General features: G+C 34.9%; 1 protein-coding gene across 5 annotated transcripts in view; it reads left to right on the forward strand.

Annotated features, from left to right (window-relative positions):
- The window catches only part of DPH6 (diphthamine biosynthesis 6), a 148,400-nt gene that overhangs the window by 84,655 nt on the left and 49,162 nt on the right, over positions 1-14,583 (forward strand). For all 5 annotated transcript variants that reach the window (XM_041739762.1, XM_041739768.1, XM_041739752.1 and 2 more), the window contains exon 4: positions 10,518-10,591. In XM_041739762.1, the coding sequence (XP_041595696.1) occupies positions 10,518-10,591 (74 nt within the window). The remainder of the gene's footprint in view (positions 1-10,517; positions 10,592-14,583) is intronic.

The raw sequence follows: 14,583 nt of genomic DNA on the forward strand, positions 1-14,583 counted from the left end.
TCTGCAATTTCTTTGTCATTTAATTTTCAGCCTTAACAACTTTTTTCCCTATTTAATTGAGAAAGCTCACAAAGGGAGACAATAATCCTCCAAATTAGTGACCTAATACTCTGTCATGAGCTCACTGTTTAATGGAAGAACTCCAGATGGTGATCATTTTCCACTTCAGAAGTGTCTTATATTGATGATGCTAAGAAAAAAGCCTTTTTAACAAGTCAAACAAAAGTTTTAGTTGGAATTTATATCATTTGAAATCATTACCAATTGAAAATTTTCAGTGTCACTTTCAGAATTATTTCATATAAAATAGTATTAATTTCTCTAGTTATTTTTTAACTTAGACTTATGTAATTCAACTCAAGTGAAGAATTAGAAGTTTAAGGAAAAGCTTTCATCTAGTGCTTTACTGGCCATATAAATTTCTTGTTTAGTTATCCAGGCCCTAGAACATCATTGGCATTCACAAATGTTTCTTATTTAATAATGTCATGTTGCCAGAAGTCCAAATATCACCACTCAGAGCTCTACTGCAAGTGTGCTTCTCTAATGAATGGTTCATATTAAAAATGTTAGAATGCTTTTCAGATGAAAAACACTTTAAATTCAGCAGATCATTTTTTTCTCAACAGGCAGGAACTCATTAACAGAATAATACTGGTAACTGAGGCATTTTTCAAAGAAAATAATTTCTCCAATAAATGCAAGCTGCATATCTTCTTATCTTTAGAATAAGTAGGTCTAGTTTTCATTTGTTTAAAAAAAAAAGGACAGTTTGTTTTCAATTTATCTTGGCTTTGTGAACCAACTTCTTCATCTGGGGACGAGTGAATATTGAGTAAACAAATCTAATTTGGGTCTGGATTTCTACCTTGAAAACCCTCCTTATAAACTTGTCATTATCACTATTGCCAGATGGCTGAATGCCTTCACCATCCCATCCTCTGTATTGGGTGCCTTTTAGCTGTGATAGGGAAGAGCTTCGCATCTCTTTGAGAAAACCAGAGCAGATACATTTCATAGTAGAAGTCCCTTTTCATCCTTGAGTATCTGTGTTCCTGATACTGTAGGGCACCGATATTAAGAGTAGGCATTAATAAGACTTTAGGACTATGGGCAGGTCTATGTTCATACTTCTTTTGTTGATGAGAGTAAGACTAATGGCATGTGAGGCCATATTAGGCCCTCATTAATTATAGGAGATTCAACCGTATAATCAGATACCAAATGGAGATAGGCAATTAAGATTGTGTCAGTTTGTTAGCAGATAAGTTTTATATATATTTCTTTTTTAGAGTCGGACTTATTTCTTTGAAGAAAAATATTTGGTGGATTTTGTACTAAAGTATAAGTACTTGGGCAGCCCGGGTGGCTCAGCGGTTTAGTGCCACCATCAGCCCAGGGTGTGATCCTGGAGACCCGGGATCGAGTCCCACGTCGGGCTCCCTGCGTGGAACCTGCTTCTCCCTTTGCCTGTGTCTCTGCCTCTCTTTCTCTCTGTGTGTCTCATGAATAAATAAATAAAATCTTAAAAAAAAAAAAGTATAAATACTTAGTACTAAGTATACTAAGGAAGATACAGGAAGATAGTAGGAGCAGTTATCAGTTTTCTTGTAGTCAAGAAAGGCAGAAAATTGATATGTCTGACTGAATTTTTAAAAATATATTTCCTAATGTCATTCCTCCCAGGCAAGAATTTCTTCTTTTATAGTTTATTTTATGTTGTATAGACTTATGTCACTTATTTTCTTTAAAATGTCCATTCTTCTGCGTCCCTTATGGGATTTTAATTTCTAAAGTTTCCAACTGTGCTGTTTTCAAATGTGTTTTCCCCTTCCTCATATAGGATTGGTCACACACTGGGGTTTTACTTATTGCTGTTTAATAAATATATGAGTAATTTTGCCTGCCAGTTTATTTACACATGGGATAAAAGATGAATACGCATATGCATAGATGTGTTTTTAATAATATTTTCCCTGATTGAAAAAGTAATACATATGGTATAAAAATATTTGAGAAAGTATAAAGTTATAAATAGGAAGTTATAAATCTAAATGGTCTCTGGTCCTCATTTCTTGCCTATGGATATTTCCAAAAAACCCATGTATTTTAATACACAACCTGTGGAAATTTTTTTCACTGAATCTTATGACATAAATAGTTCCTTATATTACATATCTTTTGAAAATATTTTTAATGACTGCTTTGTTTTCTCTCTTCTAAATATACCACGGTTTATTCAACTATCTTATTACTTGAGATTTTAGGATTTTCAAATTTTTGTTCCAAAAACATAAAGAATGTAATAAGATGAAAATCTTTATATATAAACTTTGTGCACAGTTAGTTATTTTTATAGACTAAATTTCTGGAAGTAAAGTGTGAAATTGCTAGGTGTAAGAGAATAAACATAATAAGACTTCTCAATACATATTGCAAAATTGGTTTTCAGAAAAGATGCATGAGTAACAACTTCATCTGCAGTGCATTAGCTTATGCAACTCTATATATCCTAATCATCTTTGAGTGTTAATCAAATTCTAATCAATTACTCCCACACATGTATATATTTCTTTAACAGAAAGTAATTCTAGCTTGTATTTTCCTCATTCTTTTGAAAGTTGAAATTAGTCATTTGTATTTATTCTCTTAAAAATGCCTAATATCTTTTCTCATTTTTATTGTTGGGTGTTAACCTATTCCTTATTAATTTGAAAGACAGATATTAATAACCCTTTGTCATGTATGTTACAAAATAATTGCCTTAGTTTTGTTTTTGGATAATTATTAAAGTATAGAAGTACCGTAATTTTATTTAATCAACCTCATTCAATTATGAATATTTATTGAATATTCAGTGTTGTCCCAGGTACTTTTCTAGAGCTGAGGATGTAGGGAAACACAGGACTAAATACCTGCCCACATATAGGTGAAGACGTACATTTAAAAATTAAATAAGTAAATATATGATATAATTTCAGGTAATGCTATGAAGAAAATAAAGCTAGGGCAAGGAAATAGTGACAGGAGTAGGAGAGGGTAGTGAGGGGGTAGTAGGAATATTTTAGAAAGAAGTCAGAGGCCTCTCTGAGATATTTGAGCAAGACCCTAAAAATGTGAGGGAACAAGTCATGTAAATATCTATAGGAAATGTGTCATAGGCATACGGAAGGAGATTCTGAGATGTAAACAAGCTTAAATGAGCAACAGCAAGTCTAGTGTGATCACTGGAATGAGTTGAGAGGATAGTCATAGGTGATGATGTCAGAGAAGTTGGAAGGGTCCAGGTCATTTAGAACTTTGTATATTGCTCACAAGGCCCTTTATATTACTCTTAAGTAGAATGGGAAGCTATTAGAGAATTTTCAATCAAGGAGCTGCATGCTGTGATTTATATTTTGAAAGATCACTGGTTACTCTGTGGAGATAGATTATAGTGAAGTGTGAACTTAGGGAAACCAGTTAGAAAACTATTGCAGTAGTCCAATTGAGAGTGATGGTGGTTAGGACTATTGGTAATGGTAGAAGAGATGAAAACTGGTTAGATTTGGGATATTTTTGGAAGATGGAGCTAATGGAATTATTGCTTGATTGGATATAGGTCATAAGGGAAGGAGAAATCGTGAATGACTAAGATTCTTGGCCTGAGCAATAATATTTGTGCAATGTCATTTCCTAAGATGAGGAGCCATATGGAATGACCTTTGGGTGTGATGCGTGTATGTGCCTGAATCAAGAGTTTTGTTTTGAATCTGTTCAAGTTTGAGATTCTTAGTAAACACCCAAGTAGACATTGGAGTAGACATTTGGATTCTGGATCTCAGAGGAGAGGCAGGAGTTATTAACTTACAGATTGTATTTAGAACCATCCAACCAGATGAAATCACTGGGGAATGCATATAGCTAGAGAAGAGAAGAGAGCCAAGGACTGAACTCTGGGCACTTTAATTTTTAGAGATAATGAAGAGGACAAGTAGCCAGTAAGGGAGAATAAGAAATAGCCATCAAGGTAGGAAGAATTCAAATAAGGCAATGGCAGAGAATTGACTACTGAATTTGGCAAACCTAGTGGTCACTGACTGACATGATAAGAGAGGTTTTAAGAGACTGATGGGAACTCAAGGTGGCCTGGAGTGGGTTTAAAAGAGAATGGATGGTGAGGAAATGGAGAAAAATATATAAGGTCTTTTGAAGAGTTTTACTTTAATAGCAAGAAATAATGATACCTGGAAGAAGACATGAGTTTTTGGCAGCTATCACCGCATATTATATAATGATGAACATGAACCAGGAGTAAAAATTGATGGTGCAGGGGTGGTAGGGAATAAAAGTTTAGTCCTTGAGCTATCTGGATGAATTGGGACCTCATGCAGAGGGATGCTTGGAAGCACTTAGGGCTTCGGAGACCATTTTTATAGGAGGCAGAATCAATAGGTACAGATGCTGATAGGTTGATAGAGTTGTTGATCCTTAGATCTTTTAGTCTTTTATTTCCTTCTTTTCTAAATATTTAGAATGGTTTCCCCAGAGCAGGGGGAAAAATCACCTATGTATAGGAGGGCTATGCTTAATTAAAAGCACAACATAGTTTATTTCAAAAGGAAAGAAATGCTGAAGGTCAAACCACAATCCTCTGCCTTAAGAATGCAGTGCAGAGGGCAGCCCCTGTGGCGCAGCGGTTTAGCGCCGCCTGCGGCCCAGGGCGTGATCCTGGAGACCCTGGATCGAGTCCCACGTCCGGCTCCCTGCATGGAGCCTGCTTCTCCCTCTGCCTCTCTCTCTCTCTCTCTCTGCATCTCTATGAATAAATAAATAAATAATCTTAAAAAAATTTTTAAAAAAAGATTGCAGATTTGTAATATATAATTGTAGAAAAACCTTAGAAGTTCACTAATATCTCCCAATTTAAAAAGACAAGGATTAGACGTGCACTAACAGGTATTCAGACATATTCTGAAGATGCTATAATTAAAACAATGTGGGGCTGACCCAGAAATAGTCAAATCAGTGGAACAGAACAGAATGCACACAGAAGATCTAAATGAGTATAGGAATGTGGTAGATGATCAGGTGGACAGTGAAAATTGGTGGGGAGGATTCTCTACTTAAAAAATTATATTTAACAATTTGCTGACTAGTCAGAATGGTAGAAATTTCTATCTTTGATATGTCTTCTACATTGCTAATTTTGTTGTTGTTGTTGTTGTTGTTGTTGTTGTTGTTGAGGCCTGTCTGCTAACCACACCTGTGTTCTTTCTTATGTATGTGCTGGTAGAAATGAAACTGTGTTTGTACCAGTTTGTGAATATGTGTTAGCTTTTGCAAATGTCCTATCTTTTGTTACTACTGGCCATATTGCCTAGACTCACTTCTCAGCAGTCTTGCTCATGTCTCATATTGACAGTGATTGGGGAAAGGGGTGATATAGGTAACAGATGGCTCTGTGATGTGCACTTAGCTAATCTGGTTATAGCTGACTTTGGTAACATCTTTTAGCATTTTTTATTTACAAAACAAAGATGATAGTCTACCTTGGAGCATTGTTGAAAGCAGTAACTAATATAAATTCTTTTTTTTTTTCTAATATAAATTCTTAATGGTATTATGTGCTGCTGTTTCTAATACTCAGTGATGTCATTGCTGACTTCACTATTTTCTGAGTTGAAGTAACAAATCTATCATTGATAGTGGTAATATTCTAAGCTGAGTAGTGTCCACTTATGTCTGAGAAATCCTGTGACTCAGCAATCTGCCTGGGTCCAGTCTTTGTCTCTAACTTACCTATTATTGACATTATTATTTTTTATTGTCATTTTCTGTGCCTTTGGTTATCTTGATGACAGAACTGTAATTTAATCTGTGTTTGATCTCAAAATTCTATGAATTGTGTTGAATTTAGCAATAGATATTCATGATTAATCATTTATTTAACTGAGGATCTGAAATTCATTTTTTGAAGAATTTGGCAATGGTATGTCAAATATTTCGTTCTTTTATCAAACAGGACTACAGTTTTCCCCACAGTGATCATAACTAACTTCTTAATTATAAAATACAGTGGTTCTATTGAACTTTCTACAGCATGTAACACTGTATATGTATATAAGTAAAAGCACAGGTGTGGTTGGCAGACAGGCACCAATGTAAAGGCTTCTTATTCTATTAATCAGGTATATCAGTTTGAATGGAGTAATCTTATTTTTTCATATATGAAATAAGTTTAATAGTATTTTTGATTGCTATCAGGAATAACCAAGGTAAGATATACAGATTTCATTGCACAGATTTTAGTATATACAAGGCACTTGGTGATATTGTTATTTTATCTTATCTTTCCTTTTCCTAGATAGAGTTAGTTTGTATTTGTCCGTACACCATTACTCTGTCCTCACTGTGTCTCTTATTATCTTTTCCAGTGTCTTCACTGAAGACCCTTTATTCTTCCTGTCCTTACATTTTGCAGTATCCTCACAGCCTTACACTCAGCTCCCTTTTTGCTCTATGTCCTGCTTCTTAGATTTGTTTCCTCCTGCAGCTTTAAGTTCTCTTATATTAGCTTATAACACCCACATCTTTATCTATACTCTCTTGAGCACCAGAGAATTCAATATGCCTAATAGTCTTTTCTACTTTGAATACCTGGAAAACAAACTGAAGAAACATACACAAAGCTAAGTAAACTCAGTATTTTTTTTTTAAGACATGTAGTTCTTAAGCTGATAGTCACTTAAACAAGAATCATTGGTCCCACCATTTATGTATGTTGCTTATCTTTGTGCTGATGGTTCCCAAGTTTTATTAATTTTGTCTTTAAATTGTTTGTGGAATTTAGCTTCTTATCTCCATCCTTCAGTTCAGAATCCTTCAGTTCTTCAGATTAAGCTTTTTCTCTTTATCTACTCTCTAGTTTACCCTTAACACTGTTACCAGTCTTGTCTTTCTACTTGTAAATATGATCATATCTTACTTCTTAAAATCATTTACACAATCCAAGGGAAACGAACATATATATGTTCTCACAAAGACCTATAGAAAAATTCATGGTAGCTTTATTCACAAGAACCCCCAAACTAGAAGCAACCCAAATATTCATCAACAAGAGAATGGATAAACAGATATTGTATATCCATACAATGGATTAAAATGGAATACAAAGGAATGAGCTATGGATACACACAACGTGGATTAATCTCAAAATCATACTGTGTGAAAGAGGGTAGAAACTAAAGGATATATATTGTATCATAGTATGTATATATAACATTTGAAAAAATGCAACCTAATGCATAATGACATAAAGCAGGTTAGTCCTGAAACCAGGAGTGAAGGGAGGAGGGTTGGGCTGCAGAGGCACAAGATATCATTTGGGTATAATAAAAATGATTTGTGTCTTTTTTTTAAGATTAATTTTTTTTATTTTTTTATTTATGATAGAGAGAGAGAGAGGCAGAGGGAGAAGCAGGCTCCATGCTGGGAGCCCAATGTGGGACTCGATCCCGGGACTCCAGGATCGCGCCCTGGGCCAAAGGCAGGTGCTAAATCTCTGAGCCACCCAGGAATCCCCGGATTTGTGTCTTGGTTGGGGTGGTAGTTTCACTGGAATGTACATTTGTTAAAACTCAATGAATTGTGGACTTTAAATGGATACAGTTTATTGTATGTAAATTGTGCCTTAATAGAATTATTTTTAAAAATTTGTACAGAGAAGGACTCTTCATTGCCTTCTCATTGCAGGCCACATTTCTGAACAATCTGATCCAAACTGCCTTTTCTAGACCTTTTTTCCTTTTACTTCTTGATGCATGCTTTCAACTGCACTACTACTCCATACCGCTGACCATCCCTTATATATCAAGTCCCTTATTTTGTTACTTAAATGAATAAAGAAAAATGACAATTAGCCTTATTCTTGGAGAGAATTACATGACTGGTTAAGCTTGGTGATATTACTTTTGGTGAACAACTGTGGTATAGTTCTCTAGTCTAGAGACCTGATTTTGACAATGTACCAAGAAGTTACTAGTGTCTCTAGTACAGATTAATATAAATCAAATTGGTTTAAGACTGTGTAAGCCAGAATGTCAATTCATTATAATGTAGAGCATTTGTGTTAAAAGGATGAGAATGCTTGTTCTGATGGATTAGCATAATCTTTCTTGATCTGAAAGCAAGAGGCAGCCTAAATTAGAGTCTAAAGGTTGCACAGTGGTCGTAGAATTGTATCATAGGAGGGTGGTTTGAATGTGGCCAGATTCCTGGATCCCAGATTCTGTGTTAACTATTTTCTCCAACACATTCATTTTTTATTTCCATTATGGCACAAGGTGATTTATTTGACTCTGTCTTCATGCAGCCTCAGTTTATCTTTGATCCTAGTGGTCACTTTTTCTTTGTTTCTTAGTTGACACTTCCACTGCTGTTATTTTGTTGCTGTTGTTAATTTAGTAACTTTTCCCCCCAAGAGATGTAGGTTATGGGTTAGGGCCTGAGCTTATAGCTTTATGTTTTTTATGGAGTAGATTGACTCTGTTAGATCTTTATCTTTTAAAGGTCTAATTTGCCTTTCTTCAGTTAGTAGTATGTTCTAAATGGTTAAGGAGTCAGCAGAAGTCTTACCCATGGCTTATTAAGGACTTACTATGTTGGAAAAGTTTATTGTAACTGGACTGTAGAGTTGAATGTTAAAGGTTATATATTAGTCATGGTTCTCTAGAGAAACAGCGAACTAAGGATATATAAAGATACACAGAAAGACATTTATTATGAGAGATTATCATCTGATTATGGAGGCCGAGAAGTCCTATGATCTGCCATTTGCAAGCTGGGGGCCCCAGAAAGCTGATGGTATGGTTCCAGTCCAAACCCAAAAGCCTAAGAACCAGGGAAGTCAATGATACAAATTTCAGTGCAATTTCCAAGGCCCAAGAACCAGGAATACCAATGGCTGAGGGCAGAAGAAGGTGGATGTCCCAGCTCAGAGAAATACATGCATATCTAATATTCAGAACTTGACATTTCTTATGGCAGAACTTATAAACAACTGTATGGTATAGGAATGGAACTGATTTTTATCTTTTGATGACACTGTTCACTACTCTGATCTGTGCCATATTTGCATTTATTCAGGAACACTATGCCTTGACCTTTTCTAATGAATACAATGACTTATGAAAAAAAAATGACTAGGAAGTGAAGAGAAAGGTTATAAGCAAATGCTCTCACAGAGTTGCTAAACTAGGGAAGTAAAGGAAATAGCTTTTTTCCTGTTATCCTTATCTAATAGAATCATTTTATTTTGGGGCTGTTTGAGCATATACTTCTTTATCATTCTGGAGAGGAAACTTTAAATTGGCTTTATCTCCAAAGACATGAGAGATTCCTCTTGTGCATTTTGTTTATTTATTATGGCATCCTATTAGGACACACTCGAGTATTTCAGTATGTCTGAATATTACATATGTTTTTATGTGAGACACTGTTGCTTTTCTTTTTCTTTTCTTTTTCTTTTCTTTTTTTTTTTTTCTTTTTTTTGTAGATTTCCAAGTATGGAAAGAGTATTAATAATGAAATCATCTCTCTCAAGTAGTTTCATCTATACTCCATATAAAGATGGATTTTTCTTTTATGCCTATTCAGAGAATTTCTATTTGGTTTGTTATAAGTAATTACCCCCCAGTCACTTTCTTTGTATCTGTTTTCTAGATAACAGTTCCCTAGTGTATACCTGTATTGTGTATTGTTCTTACACTTTTTTACATTAAATTTCATCTTAGACCTGTCCTTCCAAATCCCCAAGTTCTCCATATCCATCCATGTACTGGATTGATCTTCTTTTCTTTATGTTTAAAAACTATCCTAGCTTTGTATCATTTGCAAACTTGATCATATTTGAATTTACATATCCTCTGTCATTAAAGAGCATAGACTAGTCGTCTTTGCTATGAGATTCTGCTGGATGCATTGCTGGTTAATCTCAGTTGTAACTCTATTGGTAATAATTCATTGCTTCCTTCTTATCGTGGAATGTTTATCCACTGGGCTATACTGTTATTCCAGTCATGCCTCTACCATCTCTGCTTCCTGGATGCTCCCATGTTAATCTTACGTTTTCTGAGATACAGATAAAAATCATTGTGTCCCTTTTTCTACTTATGCCATTGCTTATTTTTTGTAAAGTTACTGAGTCTGAGAAAACATTGTCCTTAAATAGAAATTTCTCAAAAATTTCAACTGAACATCATTGAGTCTTTAAAAATATGTTAAGTGAGAAAACATTTTGAAAGTACCATCTAAGTCTTTGCCTTCTCCATGGAAAATAGTTTCTAGTTATTGGGATTTTAAGTAAAATAATTATTTTCCCCATAGCTGAGAGTATGATTTAAATCTGTTTATTTTCTCTGAATGTGGACTTCATTTTCATAAATTTTTCAAGATGGAAAGTTCTTTAGTAAATTTCAGAGCATGATGTGTAGCCACAGGTTTATTTTTAAATTTATGTTTTTTCTTTTATTTTTCAGGAAAAAGAAGAAGTAGAAGGGATATCAGTAGGTGCTATACTCTCTGACTATCAGCGTGTTCGAGTAGAAAATGTGTAAGAAACTATTAATTTGCCCTATATTTTTAAATTACATGTTTAAGAATGTGAATAAATAAAAAATACAATTGTATTCTACATGCCTCATGGAACTTACCTGCTTATATTACGTAAGTAATAAAAGTTGTACTTTTATTACTTTTTTCTATCCTGATATCACACATGGAGAAAACTCTAACTTACTTGCCATAAGGAAAATAAATTATTTATAATAAAAAAATTAAGACAAAGATTTTTAAAGTCAAAAGTATTGTTTTTGTTCACTGTTTCCTTATTTGAATCAGTATACCTTTCAACCCCTTTTAACTCATCATCGTTTGTAATGAAAATCAAGAGCTAATAAAAGGCGTGCAGTGATTTTTTTTTAAGATTTACTTATTTATTTAAGGGGGTAGGTGGGGAAAGGAGGGACAGAGAGAGAGAGAGAGAAACCTAAGCAGACTCCTCACTGAGCGTGGGGAGGATCTCACGACCCTGAGATCAGACCTGAGCTGAAATTAAGAGTCAGGCACTTAACCTACTGCATCACCCAGACACTTCAGAAATGCAGTGATATCAGAGGAAGACATAGACATGGCCAACAAGCACATGAGAAAATGCTCTGCATCATTTGCCATCAGGGAAATACAATTCAAAACCACAATGAGATCCCACCTCACGCCAGTGAGAATGGGGGAAATTAACAAGGCAGGAAACAAGAAATGTTGGAGAGGATGTGGAGAAGGGGGAACCCTCCTGCACTGTTGGTGGGAATGTGAACTGGTGCAGCCACTCTGGAAAAATTTGTGGAGGTTCCTCAAAGAGTTAAAAATAGATCTGCCTTCTGACCCAGCAATTGGACTGCTGGGGATTTACCCTAAAGATACAGATGCAGTGAAACACCAGAATACCTGCACCCCAATGTTTATAGCAGCAATGTCCACAGTAGCCAAACTGTGGAAGGAGCCTCGGTGTCCATCGAAAGATGAATGGATAAAGAAGATGTGGTTTATGTATACAATGGAATATTACTCAGCCATTAGAAATGACAAATACCCACCATTTGCTTCGATGTGGATGGAATTGGAGGGTATTATGCTGAGTGAAATATGTCAATCGGAGAAGGACAAACATTATATGTTCTCATTCATTTGGGGAATATAAAAAATAGTGAAAGGGAATAAAGGGGAAAGGAGAAAAAAATGAGTGGGAAATACCAGAAAGGGGGACAGAACACGAGAGACTCCTAACTCTGGGAAACAAACAAGGGGTGGTGGAAAGGGACGTGGGCGGGGGGTGGAGGTGACTGTGACAGGCACTGAGGGGGGCACTTGATGGGATGAGCACTGGGTGTTATGCTATACGTTGGCAAATTGAACTCCAATTTAAAAAAATAAATAAGATTTTAAAAAATGTGATATTTTAAAGGAAAAAAGCTTACTAAGGAATCTTTCCTTTGGACCTTAGAATTCAGTTCATGGCCAAAAATATTCATGTGATTAAAATATTTATATAACAAAGCCATTCAACTTTCAAGGACTTTGTATATTATTGCTCTCTTCATCTTTCTCACCCTCCAAAGGGTGTAGCACTGGTAAAACATTGTATCTCCAACTACCAAAAATAATCAATTCCATTATCTATTCAAAAACCATAAAGTCTAATGATAATATTGATTATTTAATGGAGACTTGGCAAAACATCACCTGAATTTACTTTTCATTTTTTGTTTATTTGGATAAATAACTATATTGTATAGAGACTTTATACAATTAGCAAAAAAGAAAATTTGGATTCTACAAGCGCAACTTGACTTAGAAATAAGTAATTTTGCTATTCAGAAGGATAAATGGAAATCTGATAAGGGTTGTATTTCTGTAATAGTTTTATATTCTTGATAAAAAACATATGGACTATCAAATCAAAAACTTACATATTAATTGACTTGAAAACTTCTTTTATTTTTTATTGCATTTATTTTGTCTCTAATTCTACAGTGAATTTAAGGCACTCAAAAACCCAGAATTTTTAGGGGCGCCTGTCTGGCTCAATAGGAAGGGCATGTGACTCAATCTCAGAGTCATAAGTTCGAGCCCCACAATGAACATAGAGTGAGTAAATAAATAAATAAATAAATAAATAAATAAATAAATAAATGTAAAAATTTTTTTTTAAGATTTTATTCATTTATTCATGAGAGACACACAAAGTGAGAGAGAGAGAGGCAGAGACACAGGCAGAGTTGGAGAAGCAGGCTCCATGCAAGGAGCCCGGCACGGGACTCGATCCTGGACTCCAGGATCATGCCCTGGGCCGAAGGCAGGCCCCAAACCACTGGGCCACCCAGGGATCCCCAAAACTTTTTTAAATCCAAATTTTTTTAAATAAATGAAATAAAGGACAAAGCATAATTAAATGATGGGGAATATGATGCTCTCATATTTGGGAGGGTATCAGTATCTCTGGAGAAGGGAGAGTGGAGGTGGAAGTAGGAGAGGTCATATGTGTAGTTTGGAAAAGATTTCTTTACATTCTGCTTGCTTACATTTGAGAACGACTGATCTACAGATGGAGATGGATTGCATATCCCTTAAACCATATGTTAGAAATACTATTTTCATCAAGTTTTAGGTCATATTCTCTGAGAATTATTTAGTTTACAAATCTGTTTTTTAATAAGTTCAAGCCCACATGGTTTAATGGGTAGCCAAACTGTAGATGGAGCTGACATTTATTTATGAAAATTAAAAGCCAAATGTATTGTGCTCCTGATTAGGAGGCTGGCTTATATCTATATGGGAGAAGGCCCAGAGCATACCCATAGATAGAGGCAAGATTTTTCTTAAAACAGTCTCAGGTACACTTCAATACATAGTTAAAATGCTCAGATTTTTATAGCATAAAGCATATCTCCAATGATTTTACTCTTGAAAATTTTGAAGCAGTGTTATTGGGAGTCCTTTGGTTTGAAAACTCAGTTTTGAATTAGTCTGTTTTCTATTTATAGTTTGTATTGCATCAGTGTATACTCAAGATATAAAGTATTTAATAAATGTCACAAGCTCAAATGCAGTAGTGAGTTACAGAGGAAGTATATTTGAACCATGATATTTTGAATTCTTAAAAAATTTAAATAAGCAAAAGAGCTTGACTTAAGTCTAGAAATAGTCAAAAGATTATGGCTAAGCAACAGCCAAGAATTTTATAATAAAGATAGGAAGAAATAATATTTTTCAATTAAAAAAAAATCTGGGATGCCTGGTGGCTCAGCAGTTGAGTGTCTGCCTTTGGCTCAGGGCATGATACCAGTTCAGGGTATCGATTCCCACATCAGGCTCCCTGCCTGGAGCCTGCTTCTCCCTCTGCCTATGTCTTTGCCTTTCTCTCTCTGTGTCTTTCATGAATAAATAAATAAAATCTTTAAAAAGGGGGGGGGGGAGCAAGGATAGAAGCAGGAAAGAAGTTAGGGGGATACCAACATGAAAGAAAGATAATGGTGGCACAGACATGGGTTTTAGCAGTGGTATGAGTGAGGAATGATTGTGTTCTGTGTTATGATATGATAAGCTGGGTGAGAAATGTGAGGGGAACAAAAAGGAGTAAAGAATGACTTCACTTTCTAAAGTCTTAATCTTCTCAAGAACTTTGAAAGGAAATATTTTTGTTCCTATTTATGAACTAGGAAACTAAAGACTTAGAGTTTAGTTGACCTGTCAAAGTCATGCAGCTAGTGAAAGCCAGAGGGGGCTTCAAATCCAAATCTTGATTACAAAACCTATATTCTTCCTACTGCACCGTAATGTAAAATATGTAATACAATGCCTAGAGCATATTTGGTGCTCAATATATTATACTTTTTGTTTTTCTTATTATTTTTCACTTATAGTCAAATTCTTTTTAAACAGGTGAAAGTTAATAGAGAACAGTAGTTCATGTAACCATAGATGGTATAAATTTAATCACTATATTATCATTTTATTAGGATAAATTGATTTGCCTGTTTTGCATAT

This window comes from Vulpes lagopus, chromosome 2, assembly GCF_018345385.1.
Source record: "Vulpes lagopus strain Blue_001 chromosome 2, ASM1834538v1, whole genome shotgun sequence".
NCBI classification, from domain to species: domain Eukaryota; kingdom Metazoa; phylum Chordata; class Mammalia; order Carnivora; family Canidae; genus Vulpes; species Vulpes lagopus.